Source organism: Rhinolophus hipposideros (genome assembly GCF_964194185.1).
Source record: "Rhinolophus hipposideros genome assembly, chromosome: 8".
NCBI classification, from domain to species: Eukaryota; Metazoa; Chordata; class Mammalia; order Chiroptera; family Rhinolophidae; genus Rhinolophus; species Rhinolophus hipposideros.
This window is the reverse complement of record NC_138054.1, coordinates 19162220-19183196: the sequence shown is the minus strand read 5'-3', so window position 1 is coordinate 19183196 and position 20977 is coordinate 19162220. Positions and strand designations below refer to the sequence as shown.

Genomic DNA, 20977 nt, shown 5'->3' with positions numbered 1-20977 from the left:
TTACATGATTATAAATTGCTTTCCAAAATCACCTAAGATCAAATGTCTGAGTCTCAGTTTTCTTTTTTATAAAACGAGGGAATTGAATGAAATGGTCACCAGATTTAACATACTTCCACACTTTACAGTAGTAAACGGTATCTAATTAAATTACAGAGTTTTACAGTTTGGTAGCTCCAAAAACTGAACATAGAAGGGGCAGCAGGTTAGCTCAGTTGGTTAGAGCGCGGTGCTCTTGTTAAGGTTGCTGGTTTGATCCCCACATGGGCCACTGTGAGCTGGGCCCTCCACAACTAGGTGGAAACAACTATTTGACTTGGAGCTGATGGGTCCTGGAAAAATACACTTAAAATAAATAAAAGTTTAATAAATAAGTAAATAAATAAATAAATAAATAAATAAATAAACTGAACATAGAATTACCATATGACCCAGCAATTTCTCTCCTAGCTATATACCCAAAAGAATTGAAAGAGGGGCCTCAAACAGATACTTGTACCCCAATATTCAGTGCAGCATTATTCACAATAGTCAAAATGTAGACACAACCAAAGAATCCATCAACAGATGAATGGATAAACAAAATGTGGTATATACATACAATGGAATGTTATTCAGCCATAAAACAAAATGAAGTTTTGGTGCAAGCTATGACATAGATGAACCTTCAAAACATTATATTAAGTAAAATAAGCCAGAAAAATATTGTATGATTCTTATATGAAATATCTAGATTAGGCAAATTCATAGGGACAGAAAGTAGATTAGAAGTTACCAGAGGCTTGGAGAAAAGGGGAATGAGAAGTTATTCTTGAAGAGGGGAATGAGAATAGTTACAGACTTGCTACTTGGGGTAATAAAAGTTTTGGAAATAGATAATGGTGATGGTTGTACAAACACTGTGAATGTTCTTAACGTCACTGAATTACACACCTAAAATGGGTGAAATGGTAAATTTTGCATTATATATATAGTACCCCGATACAAAATTATGAAATTTAAAAATTTTTATAGATGAGGAAGCTAAGACACAGTGTATGTGATCGTAGGCAAGTCTCAGCCTCTCCAATTTTTAATTTGTTTACCCACTAAATAAAATAACAAAATCAATTGTCAATTCATGAGAATCTCTTTTGGGCATCTCCCCAGAACTTGTAAGAAAACAATCATTCCATGTATGAGTGAAACTATGTGATCAACTTATAATGAATGTATCAAAGCAGAGATATGCAAGACCACCTATAAAAAACAGACTGGCTCCAAAACCTGCCCAACTTGATTATAACCAAATATATTATCACATTTAGTGAAGAAGTAAGCCAATCCACAAGTAGGGTTGAACACGACAAGAACATCAAAAGTCCCAGTCACAAAGCAAAGTTGTGGTGACCTCTATCCAAGCACTACTTGGGGAAGAGTGAGAGTCTTGGGCGATGATTTTCCATGTGTACCTCGCTTATGGCAAGGCTATTCCTATGGCAAAGGTGGATGTGGCCCTGAAATGCATATTACTAAGTGAAAGAAGCCAATATGAGAAAGCCACATACTGTATGATTCCAACTCTAAGACATCCTGAAAAAGACACAACTATGGAGACATTAAAAAAATCATTGATTGGGAAGGGTTGGGGAGGGAAGAAGGGATGAACAGACAGAGTACGGAGGAATTTTAGGGCAGTAAACTACTCTGTATGATATTATAACGGTGTATACATATCATTATAAACTTGCCCAAACCCAAAGAATGTAACACACATACACACACACACACATACACACGATGGATATAGTCAAGTAACTTCAAACATCCTAATCCTGCTGACAAGAAGACAATAACAATATCTATTTCAATATGAGGATATTTCCTAGAGAATGTTATGATTATCTAATCTTAGAAAAAAGGATATAAGAAAAGACTGCTGAGTATACTTTAGTGTAAAAGGTGCTACTCTGAAGTTACTAGCATTTTTATTACCAACAACTTAATATTTTGAACACTAAGACACAGAAAGCACTCATAGAACTATTGCACATGTATTAACTGACTTAATCCTCATTCCAAACCCATGGTGTACGGATTGCCATTATCCCCATTTTACAGGTGAGGAAATTGAAGTACAGAAACTATGTAACTTGCCCAAGGCCATACAGCTAGTAAGCTGCAGAGCCCTTATTCCCACCCAGGCTCTTAGCCACCACTTTTTAAAATAAACTGAAACTTGCTGTTTACCAATGACAACCAACCTACAGAAAGTTTTAATTCCTGGAACTATTAAAATTGGTGTAATTACAAAAAGCCATTTTAGCTAATAAGTATGTCCCTAAATGTAAACAAGAGGAATAAGGCCTAACAGATAGGGCAGAGGGGTGGGGTGGGTGTGCAGGAGGTTGGTGGAGAGGTACATATGGGGCAAGGGAGTGCCATAAACAGGCTGAGCCCTGGTTACTGAGGCGAACTAGTGAGCTAACACGTCTCACCAGTTCCAACCTAACTCCTTGGACTTTCTCTAGTCAAGGGGCCCAAAATCATGGCACTCGTTACCAGCCACATCCATCCATGAGTGAATACTTAAAATGTCTCTGTTCCAATAGTCATTTATTTTTATAATGGAGGACATTAGAATAAAGTGGGAGAATGGCAGGGCAGATGTTTGACACCATTCTCATCTGTAGCTATCACATCCAACAAATCAGCCTCTGATGTTATAATGCTCAATCTAATCATCCCAAGTAGATGGATTAGGGCCAATATAAACTACCCATCATTAATTTCTCTAGTTAGCTCAGAATCTACACAGGACAGATGCATCAGGTTGTGTCTTCATCCATTAAACTTAAAATTCATCTGACTCTGCTGGTTCTGATACCGTGTTTGACAACATTCTATTTCCTAGCCTCCTATCTGCATCTTCCTATAGAGCAAAAATATAATTCAAGCAACCTAGCCCAAGAATTTTTTAGTGATTTCACTAAATATATCAGTCTTATAAATTTAGTTAAATGATCTACCCATGAGAAATGAATGAATCCGCTTTTGTCTTACTGAAAAAAAATAAGCATAGGAAACTAAACCAGATCTTGGTCCTACATAGTGAATGCCATCTTGTGACTCCCCCGCAAGTATTCCTACCCTTACCCCCTTCATGTTCTATATGGTTTTCTTTCTTTTTTCATGTAAGAATTATATGTCAGGATAGTTGCAAAAATTAAATGAGATAAAGGTAATTGTGTTTGTCAAACCTACTGGCACATGATAAATGTACATTTTTTCCCCTATCCTCATCTCTGTACTTTACGAATCCAGATTAAAAAGTTAGCAATCAAAAACTGTATGTTTATTTTATATACTCAATGAGATTGCACTGGTCCAAAGAGTTCTAAGGGGAAACAATTCTCTAGTTCTCAGATATGGAAAAACAGACCATTTAGTTCAAGAACATATTAGGGTGTGACGGGAGGAAAAGGGCAACTAAACAAGATCTATGAGAAGCCAAAAGGAGTTAAAAAAAAATAATAATAATTCCTACAGATAAAAAGGCAGTATAAATGGAAAAGCTATATTAATTACCCCAAGTCCAAAGACAGGAAGAAAATTAGTCCAGTACATTGTAAATCACATTAGAATGATACACTCAGCCATCACTATAATTACAAATGTAGTACCAAAAGAACAAATGGTAAATATTATAAGGAGCAGTAAAAATGTTTGGGCTGATTAATGTTTTGAAGTGATCTCGGGAGTAGGAAAATTGTCAGTGAAACCAATTTTGAGGTCACTTTCCTTTGTAGTAATAGTACTGTTACTGTGAAACTAGCCAACTTTTACAGAACCTCTCTCATGTGAGCCAAAGTAAAAATACAAAACAAACAATATAAGGAAAGCTCTATTTCCTGCTAGTTTGTATTTTTTCTGGCTGTGGCTGAGAGAGTTGAAATTTTATGTTGCAATTACAGTTTTCCTCTTTTGGAGTACCTGGTGGCTTTGTTGACAGCCCACAGTGGCCTTCATCTTCCATGCAAGTTAGTGTAAAGATGACACATGTAAAATCACATTCACCATCAGGATAAAAAGAGAAATGCATACATACCTCGTTCAAATTTTAACCGCTGATAAAGTTGAAATTGATCCACAGGTACCAAACAAGCAATCTGAAAACAAAGACAATAGAAAGATGAGATTTCAGTCATCAGAGCCGAGTTACCAGCCTTTTATGATCTCTCCTTCTTGTTTCACTTATTGTATATTCTCTATACAATTTGTTTGCAAACTTCTTTTTGTGTTCTGCATAGAACACAAGCACCAATCCCCAAATCAAGCACCAATCCCCAAATCATCCCCAATCCTCTGTCATGGATAGGAGTAGCTCAAGGCACGAGTTACAGAACTCACTGACCATCTTTCATTCTTTGATCAGTGGCTACTAAGATCAGACAAAGAAATTTTTGGATTTCCTAAATTATTTGTGTGCATGTAGAAAAGATACTCTTTTTCTCTCTAGATTCATTTAAGACGTTTTTAAAGGGTTATAGTTTGAGCTTTAGGACTCTTAAAAATTAAGGTCAAGTAGATAATGCCTTAGGAATGATAAAAACTTCATTTGTCACCTAGGGAACAGTACCTTCTGAGCAATATAAAAATCATTTCTTCTGACAAAAATCACTTCATGTGGCCCTTGGTTATCATGCGTTGCCAAACATGCCCTAGTAGAAAAGAAGTGCCTAAGACATTCCTGTGGCTAGATTCCCATTTCCAGCTCAGATGTAAATGGGATCCAAAGATTTCCTAGTAAACCACAATGATTCGTATCTAACCAAATGACACTTTAACCATTTTTAAATTGCATTTCACAGTCAGATGCAAGCAAAACTAAATGCTCTTAAACTGGCATTCTAAAAATAATAATTCCATTGACGTCAACATGCAAGTACATTCACATTGCTTAAAAGATTTATAACAGAAAAATCAAAGAATTTGATAGTAGGTTTCCAGACATTCAGCAAGTTGATACAGGACACAGTCTTAGCCTTGGCAAATCTGACTCTAAGGCATGACATATTTTTTGGTATACATATATCTTGATGGAAGTTCTTGTAACTAAAGGAAGTCTACTTTGAGAAAACCGAAGTGAAAAAATGAGGCAGCTAAAATGACACTAAACAAATATAATACATTTTGAAAGGTATTCAACATCTAATCCTCCCCCTCATACACACTCAAAAAAATCAATTTGTTTATTTTGCAAATGAATTAAACTAAGTTAGCTAAAATACATGAAGAGCAATAAAACAGGCAAGTTCCATCTTCTCCATTTCAAGTAAAGTGTGGTAAAACAAATTTAATTATAACATTTTTCTCCAGCTGGAAGAATAATGTTATGGCACCTTAAAAAAACCCTCATTAGCAACTACTATAAAAAATATGGTTAATTTTGTTATGTGTATTTTACCGTAATTTTTTAAAAGTATGGTTAAACTTTTATTACAGTGAAAGCCACTTTTGTTTCATCTGTTATAATACTACCTGGACACGTTCCCTAAAAGACAAAGGTGTCTCAAATAAAATGCAGAGTTGGAGACAGAAGGTGCAGGCAAGTGAAAGCGTGGGAGGCAATCAGGAATCAGAGTTCAGCTCCTGACATAGACATTGATTCATTTTAGGTGGAAGACAAATAATCTAATACTACTTCAACTTTTGGGCCAATGTGACTTGGGGGATGATACTATCTGGGCCAAGAGACCTTAGTGATATATATAAGTCTATTTTTAACACCCCCCCCCAAAAAAAATCTATTGGAGGTTTTCGATTCTATGGGACACTTCGGTACTCTACTTGACATCATCTAAAATTGTTTCTGGACTGATGAAGAATTTCTTCAAACCCCTCAAAATCAACCCTGACAAATTCTGATGATTTTCAATGACAAGTTGAGTCAAATACAGTTTATAAAAGACAAAACAAACAGGAGATAAAATATTTTAGACACAGATGAAATGCTAATGAGAAAAAAATGACAGAAATTAATGCAGTAAAAAGTCAACAACAGTAGAGGTTATAAATAAATTTCATCAAAGGACACATTACTGCCAACGGGGAGGTCAGAGGTCTCTAATTTTTTCTGTCTTTCACTTTATTTTGAATCTCCTATTTATTATTATTTTTTAGGTCGAAGGTTTATATGGAATTAAGGCTTACTAAGGTAAATTAATTTTTCTACTGAAATGTATGACCAAAAAAAATTAGTTCTATCATTCCTCACTCTGTTTGATACTTTTGAAATAAAGATAATTCCCCAAACACACCATTCTTTTCCCCATCCCCACCACTTAGACTTGCATCTTCTCCACGGACCCACTGACAGTCTACTATGGGTAAAGCACTAGCTGGAAACCTAGGGATACAAAAGAGGAAGGAGGACAGAAACTGCCCTCAAGGGACTTAAATTACTCCGGAGACAATAACTATCACAAGTTTTTAAAAAGATATATTCCTTGAACTTATCATTTGTTGGATTTCACAGATTAGAGCAATTTGCCACAATGTTTCTATCTCACTTTTGGCTTTAGATGAGAGAAAGCTGGATCAGATTTTTGAAAAAGGAAAAAAAAAGATCCAAAGTATAACTAATTCCCGGTTCCATTGTCATTTGGAACTAAGTCCTTATTGCTCAAGGTCTTTTACAATTATAAAATTGGGATGTTTTAGGATGATTATTGAAGGCTCAATCAGGCCACAGGTTAAAGGGCTACGCCTTTTTTAAAAACAACAACTCACAAGGACTCTAAAATTGATTGTGAAACTGAAAATCCTAGAGAATAAGAGATTGTAAGAGCTGTTTTGTGGTATGCAATTATCCTTTTCCTGCCAACAGAGAAATTTCAAATCATTCAAAATCATACCAGGACATTCCTTTTTAACTTTTTTATTTTGAAATAATTTTAGACTTACAAAAAGTCGCAAAAATTGTACAGAGTTCCTAAATCCCATCCCCCCAATGTCTCCTAATGTTAACACCTTGCATAACCATAGTTAATAATTAAAATAATGAAATTTTCATTGATACAAAATAATTACTCTGCGGGCCTTATTCAGATTTCACAAATTGCCCCACAATGTTGTTGTTTTTTCAGTCCAAGATCCAGATGAGAATACCACCTTGCATTCAGTTCCCATGTCTCCTTAACCTTCTTGAATCTGGGGCAGTTCCTCAGTCTGTGTTTGCCCTTCATGGCCTTGACATGTTTGAAGAGTCCAGGCCAGTTATTTTGTACGATGTTCTCCAATCTGGGTCTGTCTGATGTTTCCTCATGATTAGGTTAAGACTGTGCATTTTTGGCAAGAAGATCACAGAAGTAATATTGGGTGATCGGGAGGTACATGAGGGCAACCTGTCTCGTCACTGGTGCTGGTTAACTTTCTAACTTGGTTAAGGTGGTATCTGCCAGGTTGCTCCACCCTTTGCAATCAACGAGTATCCTGTAGGGAGATATTTTGAGATTCTGCAAATATCCTGTTTTTCATCATACTTTTGCCCGCTAGTTTTTATGTCTATAGATAATTCTTGCTTACAATAATTATTACTGTGTCATTTGCTTACTGATGATTTTCTATATCTATCACTCATTCTGTATGCATTCATTAGACTTCTACTGTATGGAAGAACTGTCCCTTCTCCCCCATTTATTTGTTTATTCATTTATTTATTTAGGTCAGTAGGGACTACAGTTATTTACTTTACTCCGTGGTTTCTAATCCAAATCCATATTCAAGCAGTAGAACCAAATCCATATTCAAGCAGCAGAAACAAAGATATTTCTATATCTTCTCAATGATCAAAAGACTACTTCCCTCAGTTCAACTACTAAAAAAAATACTTAACTTGATTTAAAGTTGTTTTTTGCTATTTCTCCTTTGAAATTTGGCTAATCTATCTGTTAAACAAAAATTTCTCTCTCCTCCTATCTAAGCATAAAAGACTTTTCCTCGTTATCATTCTAGAAATTCTTTCCAAAAAGAAAACAAAAGTTAATTCAACGAGAAAATAAATTCAGTTTCATTTTAATAGAACAAAAGCAATAATATCAGAACAATAACAATGAAAAGTTACTAACTACTGATACTCACCATCTTTTTTTTTGTCTGGTGAAAATAAACCTGGGGATACTTATTAGTACCCAGTGCCTACTCTGCTAAAAGTCTTCACTTTCCATTCCATTCCTCCTATAGCAGACCTTAACCAGGGAAGTTAGAATATACCTATGTGGGAGGGGCTGGAGCTGTTATACCTAACAGTGAATTGGATACATCCACAACTGAGAAGAAATCAAAAGTGAGGCATATCCTGTTTACCATTATCTACTATGACCATAATATCTGAGCAGACCTCACCACTGACATTGAAACTAGTCCTCGAAAAATCAAAGAAAAAAAAGGGTGCAAACAGGGGAGCCTGCTTGCTAGAGAAGCATTTATGCTGAAAGTGGTATGTGTTCCCACAAGAAATATTGATAAATACAACATATAGTCTTTTAGTTAGGAAAACGAAATGGTTAAATCATAGAAAGAAGCTAGGGATCGGCTTCATGTAAGTATTGCCCCTCAGAGTATAGAAAGCCAGCACAGAAGACAAGGGGGGAGCAGGGAGAGTGGTGAGAAAACCCACACTTTACTTGGTTTGGCCCTTTAAATCATACCTCTGCTACAGTTGCTTTTAAAAATTAAAGGACAAGGCTGAACATGAAATACAACAGACCAGTATATCTGGAGATGGAACTAACTACTAGTAGATCATTACAGCATGTCAAGGTTTTGGCAAATCTTGAGCTGCTATGACTTGCAAAAATACTGGCAAGAGAAACAGTACTAGTCTCATGGGTTAAGTGTCCAATCACATTAATACAGAAACTAAGAATGTTTCCTATCTCAACCCAGAAAATAAGAACTGTATTTCCTAACAGAAAAGAAAAGAAAAACCCGGCAAATTCACTTAAGTATAATATACCAAACTCATCTCCTTACCTACATACTACATATCAAATCCTGGTTGAAGAAACAGGAAAGCATCATTATGTTAGAGTCAGATGGCAGGGTCCACTGGGGAAGCGAAGGGTAGGGCTGACTAGAATTCCAGGGTCAGGAATCTTTTTCATAGTTGCCTGCAGAGGGCTGCTTTTGCTATCCCCTTTTCACCTGTTCTGCAGATGCTTCATTCCCATCTTCCCACATCACCCCCTGCCTTTTCTCTCTCTCTGCTCATCCAGGTAACACGGTCAAACCACTGCTGCTCAGTTTTCTTCCACTTGCCTCCAGTTAAAGGAGAAACTAAAAAATATTATTCTCCACTTACATGCAGTTTTAAAACAAAGTTTTTAAAACGTTCTAAAACACAATGCAGCTGAGAATCTCAAAAATATCTATTCACTCTGGCATAAAAGATTCCTTTGTCCTTCGCCCTTCCAAAGTTTTACTCTTCTCCAGCCAACATAAATTGCAGCCGATGGTTATTATTACCGACAGACTCAACCCGTTATTCAGATCTTGAAACCCCAGTTACAGAAATATGGCCCTTGCCTGGGCATCCTCACTTTTCCTGGGCCCCAGCTTCACATTGTGATCAATGGGAAGAGGGTTAAGAGGTGGCAAGTGAAAAAGAGGCAATGCTAAAGGGAGATTGGAGGGAACACAGGGAGCTCTATAATTCCAGCAGCCTTTACCAAAGCCATCCTCAAAGAAAAGAGTAAAACTATTTCTTTTGCAAATGCAGTTTCAAATTCCCTAGCACTGCACTCCCACCCTCCACCATCCCTCTATCCTAGTCCTCCAGAGTGCCCTACACTACTAATCCCTTCCTAGAATTCTGGACCCCCATTCTCAGCAAGAACAGCTGCAGCCATCCTTGTCTGGTGCACACTGTGGCAATAGCAGTAAAAGGCAGGCTGGTCACTTCAGTGCTCCAGGGCCTGGAAGGAGGATTGGTGGGTGACAAGCTGTTCCCTGCCTTCCACTGGCAGCAGGAAGAAGTTCAATTTCTCAGGCGATATCATGGTAGGTACAACTTAAATGGGTTGTGCGCTCACCACTCAAATTTTACATGGTCCAGACCAATGGTTCAGGCTCTCCCAATAAGTGATGATATGCTATTAGGTTGATGCAAAAGTAATTGTGGTTTAAAAGGTTAAAAATAATTGCAAAAACCGCAGTTACTTTTGCACCAACCTAATACTTCCTAACACTGTAAGGGAACTTCTTCAAGTAATCACCTTTTCAACAAGGCTACTGACATCCAGGAAAGGCCTTGCCTAAACTAGTGCTATCAGAACAATCTGTCCTGCCTTTCTTAGTTCCATGTTGGGCAAGATCCTGGAATCAAGTACATTAGAAAATCCCTGCAGAACCAAAGCTGAAAGTACCAGATGACAAAAGGAAGGAAAGTTTTATTTTTCCCTGGCTCCCAGTGGAGCACCTCTAGCAATAATCCTCCAGAGGCTCTGCCTCCCACCAGCTGCCATGACATTGAAGGGGAAGCTGCCTTTCCTACTGTTTCCTGCATTAGCAAACAGCTCTTGAACTGACCATTAAATGCTTTGCTGATGATGCTAAGCCTGATAAATAAGACGCAGAGCCCCAGCTGAGCCAATTTGGAAGTATTAAGAAGGCGGGCAGGACCTAACGCCTGCAGGAGGCAGACAGATGGAGCACACCAACTGTGTGAACTAGACCCACACGCAAGGAAGCACACAGAGGAAAGAGCTTCAGTGCCCAGTGTTCTTTGCAGAGAAGAAATGTTTTACTTATATGCATTTTATAAGACAATGAATGATGAAGAACCATATCTTGTAATAGAAATAGCAGCAGGACAAAGGGAACTTGAGCCTTAACCAGAATTATTTTTAACAAGTATATTTACATGTTACCTGTATACCTTTTTTAAAGGCGGAAAAAGTAGCCATGGAGATCGAATCCAGTCAAGCATAATGTGGATAAGCCCCATTGTCATACACTCAAGTAATATTTTGATTAAGAGCTATGTATTATAATAACTATATATGAGGAAACCTTCATGCAGAGCAGGGCAGAAAGGAAGGTGGTACAACTGAAGTTCATGTGTGCATGGTATTTGCTTTGAAAGGAGTCGTCCCATATAAATTCATGAAGCTACCAATATTCCAATATGGTCGTCTATTCATTTCTCAGTTCAAAATGAGAGACAATCACCACCACCACCACTACCATGTATTTTTGTTCTGGGGAAAAAAAATCTTGGCAAGTTTGTTTGATTACTGTACATTCCTGCCCATCTTCAGTCAGGCTCTTAGCAAGACCAATAAGTAAAAAAAGGTCCGTTAATGCCCTGGAGTGTCTTCTTACTCATCTAATGGGAAACAGACTTCGGAAAATTTAATAAATAACATAGTTTCATTTGGAATATGTTTTTGTTCTGTTTTTTCAAATTCCCTTTTGTAATTTTTAAGAGCCATCCTGTGTTTGTTTGGTTTTAAAACAGCCTAAAAAGTAAAATTGTTTTTAGAGTAAAACTGGGTAAATGGAATCAGAACTAGGAGGGCGTGAATGAGAATGGGTACAAGGGGAAAAAGGTGATGATTAAAAAGGAGACAAGAATTATGGGGGGATATGAAAAGAAAATGTCTATACTAAGAAAAGCAGAGAAATGAAGCTCTGTTCTAGAGGACTGAGACAAACGGTAGCCTTTCTTCACTCGCTTTTCTGAACACATTTGCCCTAACATTTGATATCCAAGGTGTCAGCGGCTAATGATCACTGAAAGGTCTAGAACAACACTATGCAACTGAACTTTCTGCTATGATGGATATGTCCTATACTGGGCTGTCCAATCTGGTAGCCACTAGCTGCATGTGGCTACTGCACACTTGAAATGGGATTAGTTCCACTAAAGAAATGCATTTTTTATTCTATTTAATTTTAATTAATATCATTGGAAATAGCCACACATAGTTAGTAGCTACCGGATTGGACACCACAAGTCTAGAATGCAGGACTGTGATTAGTTTCAAAGGCTTGTTGTGAAACTTCACCAAACTATTCATTTATGTTTATTAGCTTTTGCATACAGGAATTAAATAAGACTTCATCTGAGACACAGTTCCTGTTGCCTCCTCCATCTCACGCTTTCCACTTTTATAATTACCCTGTTCCTGCAAAAATAAGACCTAGCCGGACCATCAGCTCTAGTGCGCCTTTTGGAACAAAAACTAATATAAGACCGGGTATATTATATTATATTATGTAACACCCAATCTTATATTAATTTTTGCTCCAAAAGACGCATTAGAGCTGATGGTCCAGTTAGGTCTTATTTTCAGGGAAACACGGTATCTGACTCCTTATCAGTTCAACATGTCTGTGCTCGATCAGAAGCGCCAGGAGGATAGCACTAGGCTTGTCGTATTCAGCTTTCTATCCTGGCCTGGAACAGGGCCCGGCAGACTGTGCACTTTTGTTTACTCTCATGTCTGATCATCAGAGAAGCAAGTCAAAGGAAGCATCTTTCTTAGAAGGATTAAGCATAGAAAGATGTCCCTGCATACCTGAGCCTCATTTTAAAAACGATTTCTGGGTTGCACAAACCAATAGGATTCTTGGTAGCTAACCGAATCTTTCCCCACTTTAATTCCCTTCTGCCCATGACTCACAAAAATAAGCAATATCGCTCATCACAGTCTTTACATACTCAAAACTACATTTTTATCAAAAAAGCCATTATTTCATGATTTTCCTAAAATGAATCACTTCTAAACCATTATGTATTCCTTTGATTCTTCCCCCCTCAAAAAACCACTTAAAGCTCATTTGTACCATGTAGCTGATATTCCATAAGCTGAACACAGGATACCCAGAGGCCAGTAGGTCAGAAATGGTCTATAACATCTGACTGCTTTGCTTACCAAGCAAAAGATGTATATGTAAAAGCACATATATTTGTAACAAAACATGCGTATATACATACACAGGCACACATACACACACATACATATCACACATATATATTTCTACACACACACACAGTACTAAGCTTCAAGTCCTTTATCCTACTCTTAAAGCGATATAATTATGGTGGTCAAAAAGGATTCGATTCCAGCTCTTCTGCTTTTCTGGATATGCACTTTTGGGAAATTAAACGCTCTAGGCTTCAGTTTTACAAGTTCATTGAAAGGATTAGATACTATACTGGCTAGGAAAGCCACTGGAAGAGTGCCTGATGCGCAGCAGGTGTGATGTGTTTACTGAATGAAGAACTTATTTCATATGTTTCTTGAAACCTCTTTGAGACTCTTACCAAGCCCCTAAGAATGGACAAGAGTTGGTTATATTCTGATTTAAAGTGAGCAGGATCTAAAGATTAAAAACAGAATTAAGGGCAAATTACTGATTGGGGATTGAAGAAACAAAGGAAAGAGATATATCACAGTCTTACGAAAATGGAAGAACTCACTCAAAAACGGCATTTCTGATGCCTGAGAAAGATTAAATGAAAGGCCTTTCTCTGCCTTTGGAAACAGTTCAACTCAGACTACCTTCAAAGAACCAAATGTATAGTTTATTGTCCATACCTGTGGCTAATCTGTCATCTGTTTATCTTTAGAGTATTAAAGATCACAAGACCACTCACTATTCAGCCTCCAAACCTCACATTTGATAAATTTGATTTCTACACCTTTGCCTATTCTAGAGCTTCTTCAACGTTCAGATAGCATTTATAATTAGAACAGAGGGAAACAACAGCTTTAACAACAGAGAATCCAAAGGTATGTAGCTATAAAGTACTCCTTTAAGACGTTAACCTCTGTCTTTTGTTTCTTGACTTCCTGGGAAGGAAGTACATCAGAGTCAAGATCCTAGGAAACAATGTCAACAGGAAAGAGGGGAAGACACTCGTCCCTACCTCAGCTTCCTGCAGCGTACCATGGTTTAGGCACACCATGTCAGGACAAGTGATGGGAGACCCACATCCTTCTCGGATTGCCAGCTGCATATACTGTTTCAGGCACTAGAAGAAGAAAAAAGACAATTACTCACCACATTACAGTAGGGCAAAGGTTACAAAACTACCACTGCCTCTTCTTCTTCACTGGGCCATCCTGGGGCTCTTGCACTTGGGGAAATATAAGTTATCACACGTGTGGATACTAAGAGCCATCACTGAGGAAAGAATGCAGAGACAGGCAATTAATTATGCATGACTTCATCCTAAGAATATTGAGTTTATTCAAAGCAACAAGTGAAATTCCTGTATGCTCACACATTTTATCCACTATACATTGGGAAAAGGAGAAACACTCTGTTACATTAATGGCTAAAGCCTTCTTTTTACTTTTTTTTTTTTAAACTTACATGACTGCCCAATTTCATTTTTATCTAGTGGTCCTCTCCCTCAAAGTTTGCCCCAAAGTAGCGAAACAAAATCAAAATGAGAGTAAGGCACTGACTTATCCAGGAACACCTGCAACAGGAAATACACCTGGAAAAGATAATTTCAAAGACAATTTGGGAGAATGAGACTTTCCCAAAATTATGGGTCTTGGTAGATGCTATGATGAGTAGAACCTGGGGAAAGAAAAAATTAGGGTTTAAATTTTCACAGGGTTTAAAACATTCACACACACAAACACAGACCTGAAATTTTATATATGGATGCCCTTTGAAAATCTGCCAGTTGCTGAATATTTGGTCATATTTCTACTCCCCTTCACATGGTGGTCTTAGACTTTCTGTCAAAAACTTTGAGGGGAAATGTTAATCCTTTGACCTTCTCAGATTATCCTTTTTCCACTCCTTGCAGGGGACCAGTTAAGCCCCTGATGGTAGAGAAGTTCCAAACAGAACAAATATTTGTGAGAGGACATCCCACACACCTCTATTCAGGTTTCTCCTTAGAATTTTTTGGCTCTATTGAAAAAGCTTAGGGTTAAATAGGGACTAAAACGACTATGTGAGTCTTTATAGGCACACACACACACACACACACACACACACACACACAAAGAATCATTTCCACTTATATTACAAATTTGTAAAGTTGAAATCTAAGCTTTCCAAAGAGTTTAGATTGGATGTTCTATTTACTAATGTCATGTTTGGAGGTACACTGCACCCACAATACATAAATGCAATGAATTTTTAAACTTCCCACAAGTACTCTCCTGGCCACAATATTACGTGGCCCATGATTTTAGGAGAGGAGTTAGAGCTGTGTACACCAACTACAGGGTGTAAGTATATATAACCTGTGTACCCTTGTTTTAAATTCTAAGAAACACTGGTTCAAGAAAGAGATGTGTCAGAGCAGGCACATGACACTCCATCACTAAAAGCCTGCATTTCTATTCAAAGGCAAAGAAGGAAAACAACCAGCTCTAGTAATTTCTTCTTCCAAATTTTCAAGTTCCTTAGGTTCATAATATGTCTTCATTTAGCTTTCACTAAAAATGTAATCTTGAACTCTCCCGCTCTTCTTCAAAAACCTCTGGCTAAAGCACAAAAGAACCAAAAACATCCACATGAATCCCCGTGCATGTTACACGAACCAAACGTAAGTAAGTGGTTAACAATTCTGGCAGAAACTGGAATCCAGCTTGTAAATAAAGACAGAGAAACACAGAAAGAGAAAAAAAAAAAAAAACCACCATCATTTAGTCACATCGGAAAAAGATTACATTCCAATAAACAATAGCATTAAACAGATGTCTAAATATGCAATTTCCGTAACAGCTAACAAGTTCTAAGGGAAATGTTTCAAATAGAACATTTCAAAAATCCTGATGACCAAAGAAAGAAACAGCTTTTCTTTTGAATGGTCAACATTTCACTTAATTAGTTTGGTAGAACACAGAAACATTTTTTTGGCCATGCTGTGTCGTGTATAGTAATAAGGGTTGTTCCTTAAAAATCATTCTACAGCCCTCAAGGATTCAAATGGGATCTCACCAAGGATTTAACCATCAAACACTTGGTGAACCACATGACTCGTATTCTCTCTCCAACACTGAGAACCTATGAATTATGCACAATGGAACCTTTCCGGAGAGAGTTTTCTCCTAGACCTGTCAGGGGTGTTATTTTTCCAATGTACCAAAGGGTATTCTTCACAGGTGTTTTCATCTATTAGGTGGACAAGGCAAAAAGGGCTACAACATTTAGAAAAAGCTCCTACAGATCCAACGAAGAACAATAGACATATGTGTACATATATACGTATATATTTACAATATAGTTACTCTTTCTCTGTCACTAAATATAACCTTTCTTAAAATTTTTCTCTAAGAAAAAAAATACAATGAATAGTCAGTGGAACTGGATACGAATAATTAAGACTGAAGTACAAGCTCTAAAGTTTCCTCAGCATCTTGGGCAAGTTATTAACCGATCCAGGTACAGCACTCTCAATTACAAAATGGGACAATACCAAATGCCTAGCTTACTCTCAGGGAAATGGAGAGTCTTTCATGAGGGTAAATACATAAAAATACAATGAAAAGTGAAAAGAGATATGCAAACATAAAGTATAACTGGAAAACGGATAGGCAGGCATGCAGACATGAAAGTCCCCAAACAGGTGTGACTCCTGGGGACCTCACAACAGTGGGAAGGGGAGGTAAGAGGAGAATAGGTATTGTTGGGAGGAAAGAGATAATGGGTACTAGTAGCTGAAAGTTTAAAATGATCCCCAGGCCCTTGGATGCTTTTGGATGCAGGTTCTGGAGTTCTGAATGTGGTCCAAGAAGGACTGGCAGCCCACTTGGCTTGAAGCTGAGTTGGTGAAGTATTGACCTTGGGTTTCCCATCCCTAATTCAGCCATGGGTGGGAAGGAAGGTGATGAAAGGGAAAGTACCTAAAGACCAAAACCTAGACAGGCCTTGATTTTAAAAGTTTGGTTTTGATCATTCCTGGTACAATGAAGTACACTAAAATGAATATTTAACAAAATGTGGACTAACGCGTCTCTGTCTCCATACACAATTACAGCATAATGTCTCAAGAGTGTTCTAAATAACATCTTCTATCGAGGCCAATATTCTGCTTCCTCCAATGATCTCTACACGTGATCCAAGACTAAAGCCTTCTTTGTTGGATGCTGTTGAGTTAAACTATTAGTAAAGTCAACATGGTATATCTCTCCCAATTCAAAAGACTTTTAACACTCCAAAAGCATCCTGATTTGGAAATGCATAACGGTTTGAAAAACTCAAATAAATCAGTAATCTATAGCTAGGCAGTAAGTTGTATCCCAGTATGGTATGATTCTAAAACTGTTTTTTAAAAAGTACCCTTTCTGAAACCTTGGCTTTTCACAAATATGATATTTGTGAAATATCAGTGATGGGATTGACCTTCATGCCCCTCTAACCACACAGGACATCAGAAGATGGATAGGAAAACTTGGCACCAGATGATTGAAAAGAAGCCTCAAATGAAACAAGCTGTAAGCGCCATGAAAAAGAGATCTTAATTTTACAGTTCTCATCCTTAAGTGGCTCTTATTCAAGAGAGCCTTCCTTGCCTTGTCCCCAGTCTGGCACAATGCCCAGTCCATATGCTCTCACAGCTCTGTGAGGCCCAGCTAGCGCAGTACTTTTCAAACCAGGTGCAAAGGTGTGTTCTTGGGATCCCAGGCGTTCTTCTTGGCAAGGTTGTTATCCATTTTATGTTGATTTAATAATATTGATGAAAAGCATACTTTGGACCACCTTAGGGAATACTCCCTTTCCACTGAATTTTAATGCTCACATTTGTGTCTGTGGTACAGTCTTGCTTTTCCAGGAGGAATGCTATCATTGTCACAGGCAGATGAAAATACTATGGAAGTACCTGGGCACAGAGAAAACTGTATGAATCAAGATTTTTAGTGATTCCAACACAGAAAAGTGGCTAGATCATTGAATTACCTCTTGTTCACTGGAACATGCCAAGCTCAGAGCCTACCTATAAAAACTTATTGAGTGGAAACTAAATATTAATAGCATCCATTACATCAATAGTAACTTAAATTTTGTTGGTCTACAATTTTGGTTAATATGCAGCTTATACGTGTTCTCATTTAAGAGATACTAAGTCTACATGTGCTTATACCTTGTGTTATGCTTATATAAGTTTCAATGAGAGTATAAGAAAAGTAATTTTAAAATAGCTCAGTATTGGGATTCCAAGTATTTTCCCCTTCAAAAAGGAAAGCCTATAAATCCACCAAAAGGACGAGAACACTGTGACTTTTGATGGCAATAGGGCTGGTGGTATGCATCTTCTCTTGAGGACTTATCAGAACAGCAGACTGTCCAAAGAGAATTTTATAAACTATACAACCACACCCCCTCCCCCAATTCTCCAGAAGACTCCGCTCTTCCTCCCTACTTTCCAGTATTCTCATCACCACCTTAGGTAACACCAGATGTTAACAATTGAAGTATGTCATTCATGTTAACAGTGCAGCATGTATCACCCTGCATAGCAGGTGTCTATGTACTAGGTTGTCTCCCCAGTAGTCTTATGTTATGTCATTGGAATTCACCCCTGGTCATTCGCAAAAGGTGAAAAAAATTCACAGACTCAGCCTGAAATGAGGAGAGCAAGGAAGTAAGTTTATTCAAGAAGAAAGATGCTGGCATAGAAGTTGCCGGGGCAGACAACTGCATCTAACTTTAGGTTAGCTTTTTCTTATGTAGGAAAGGGTAGGTAAGTGTCCTTACAGCAGGAGATATGACATATAGACTGAGGTAATTTGATTGACATATGTTAGTTACATAACTAGTTTCTTACCCAGAATGCATATAGAAAAACCCACAGTGGGGGCCAAGCCTTAATGTTCATTCCATTCTAATTACATTATAATTAGGCTAGAGTTCAACTTACGGGCAGATTTTAACAGTTTGCGCATGTGTGAAGAACCAGTTAACAGCAGTTGGGTCTTATCTCCTCTTTTTATGAGGGTTTAGACAGCTTAGATTTATTTCTAGGGGATGAGCCTGGGCAGTTCTTGGGGAGGGGATGCAGGCCTGGGCAGTCCCCCTTCAGGTTCACTTTTATTAACCCTTTTCTGCCTCATCAGCGTCGGAGTTCCATCAGGGTCTGGATCATATCTTAATCCTCTTCGTATCCCCTAGAAACATCTATCACAGGATCTAGCACATGGTAGACACTCAGACGTCTATTGGAACTGAAAGCCTGAATCTACCACGTAAGAGCTGGAAAACTCCTGCAGCTCCAATCACTGAAACATATAAACCCATCCCACGTGCATCCTTCCTCCTTTCTTCCTTCCTTTGACACAGAGGAGCCAAATCCGCCTCACAGAGCCAAGTCCACTATTTTCTATTTTCTAGTTCTCCATGCCTCCTGCCTTTCAGGAAATTATCTATTTTCTTTCTTATGTCTTGAATTTTTCCCTACCTTTTGGATCTTTCTTAAGCAGTTAAACATGTTAAAAATATCCTAATTAAATGAAAATAATGATAAAACAGCCAAGAAAAACAGCCCTCTCTTACTCCTTTTCCTGGCTAGCTACTTCCTTCTTTATTCTTCTCCTCTTCACCATCAAATATTTGAAAGTGTTGTCTGCCCTCACTTCCCTCACTCCTTTACCCAGTGCCATCACAGCTCCTCCCGTATAACTTAACAAGTGGTTGTCCACAGTTGTCAGTGATCTCCATGTGTCAATGAATCCAACACACATTTGTTTCCTCCCTGACCCCTCAGCCAGGGAAGACACACTTAACCACTCCTACTTTCTTAAAATGTTCTCTTCCCTTGCCTCTAGAATTCCATACTTCTCTGATTTTCATTCTTCCTCTCTGGCCATTCTTTCTCAAATTCTTTCATTTTCCTCTACTCAGTTTTTAAAGGCTGAAATTGCAGGATGGGATATAAACTCTCTTCTCTCTTTACACTTTCTTTTTGGTCACCTCATTAACTAGACGTAACCAATTGTTCCAACCCACTGCCTACTTACTCTCAGGTCCATTCCCCACTCCCCTGTCCTGCTCTGTAATACAGAGAATCTATTTCCCAGGTTCCAGGAAGACTTGGCCAATGGAAGGTATTATGGAAAGAATGGAGGGAATGAGCCAGGGCACCCCACCCCCAACTCCCATCTCAGTAAATGGAACCAATTACCCAGTTGCTTAGCCAGAAAAAACACCATCATCCTTGATTCCTCTTTTCCTCAAACTCTACAAACAAAACATGCCCCAAATCTAACTACTTCTTACCACTCCCACTGTAATTCAGGTCACTATCACCTCTTTCAAGGACCCCTGTAGTCACTTTCTCACTGGTCTCTTGGCTTCTCCTCCACATAGCAGCCAGGATGCTGTTTGTACATCTTTTAAAAAGATGAACCATATTTTATTCTCCTGCCCAAAACCCTCTAATGAATGTGCATCTCACTTAGACTGCCTCTCAAACTCCTTACCACGTCTCACAAGGTCCTAAGGGTTTGAATTACTAGCTACTGCTATGAGCTCATTTCAACCACATTGCTCCTGTGGACGAAAAAAGAGCCACATACTAAAACTGACAAGCGCAGGGGAGAGCCTGCATGGCAGGCCCTACAAACTCAGAGACTGAAATTAACCACGTAGGATGCTCTGAACATAAAAATTCCTAACTAAAAGCCGGTCATGGCAGGTAGTCACATCCTGGGCCTGCAGCTTCCTTCACAAAGGTCAATCTTTACCTTAAATGAGCCTGCCTTTTTGTCTTTTTTGCATGTAAGATAACATGCCCTTGAAATGTCAGAGTAATCCCTTTTTCCAGATCCCCCAGGGCACAACGCACCACACCAGAGCAGGAAACCACAGAATCCCTCATTGTTGTTCTTGTCCTGATTATCATCTCTGTGTGCTGCAAAAAGTGAACTATTAACTATCCTTTACCCACCTATGTGAAAGAAGTACCTGGCTCTTCAATTTACTTTTACCCCATCTCAGAGAGTTCCCTGCTTTGCTTTCT

At 38.2% G+C, this 20977-nt stretch overlaps 1 protein-coding gene across 2 annotated transcripts in view; it reads right to left on the bottom strand.

Moving 5' to 3' along the window:
- RNF144B (ring finger protein 144B) overlaps positions 1–20977 on the bottom strand; it is a 157555-nt gene that overhangs the window by 15693 nt on the left and 120885 nt on the right. For both annotated transcript variants that reach the window (XM_081057996.1, XM_081057997.1), the window contains exons 3-4: positions 13919–14023; positions 4088–4148 (exon numbers count right to left, since the gene is read on the bottom strand). In XM_081057996.1, coding sequence (XP_080914122.1) covers positions 4088–4148; positions 13919–14023 — 166 coding nt within the window. The remainder of the gene's footprint in view (positions 1–4087; positions 4149–13918; positions 14024–20977) is intronic.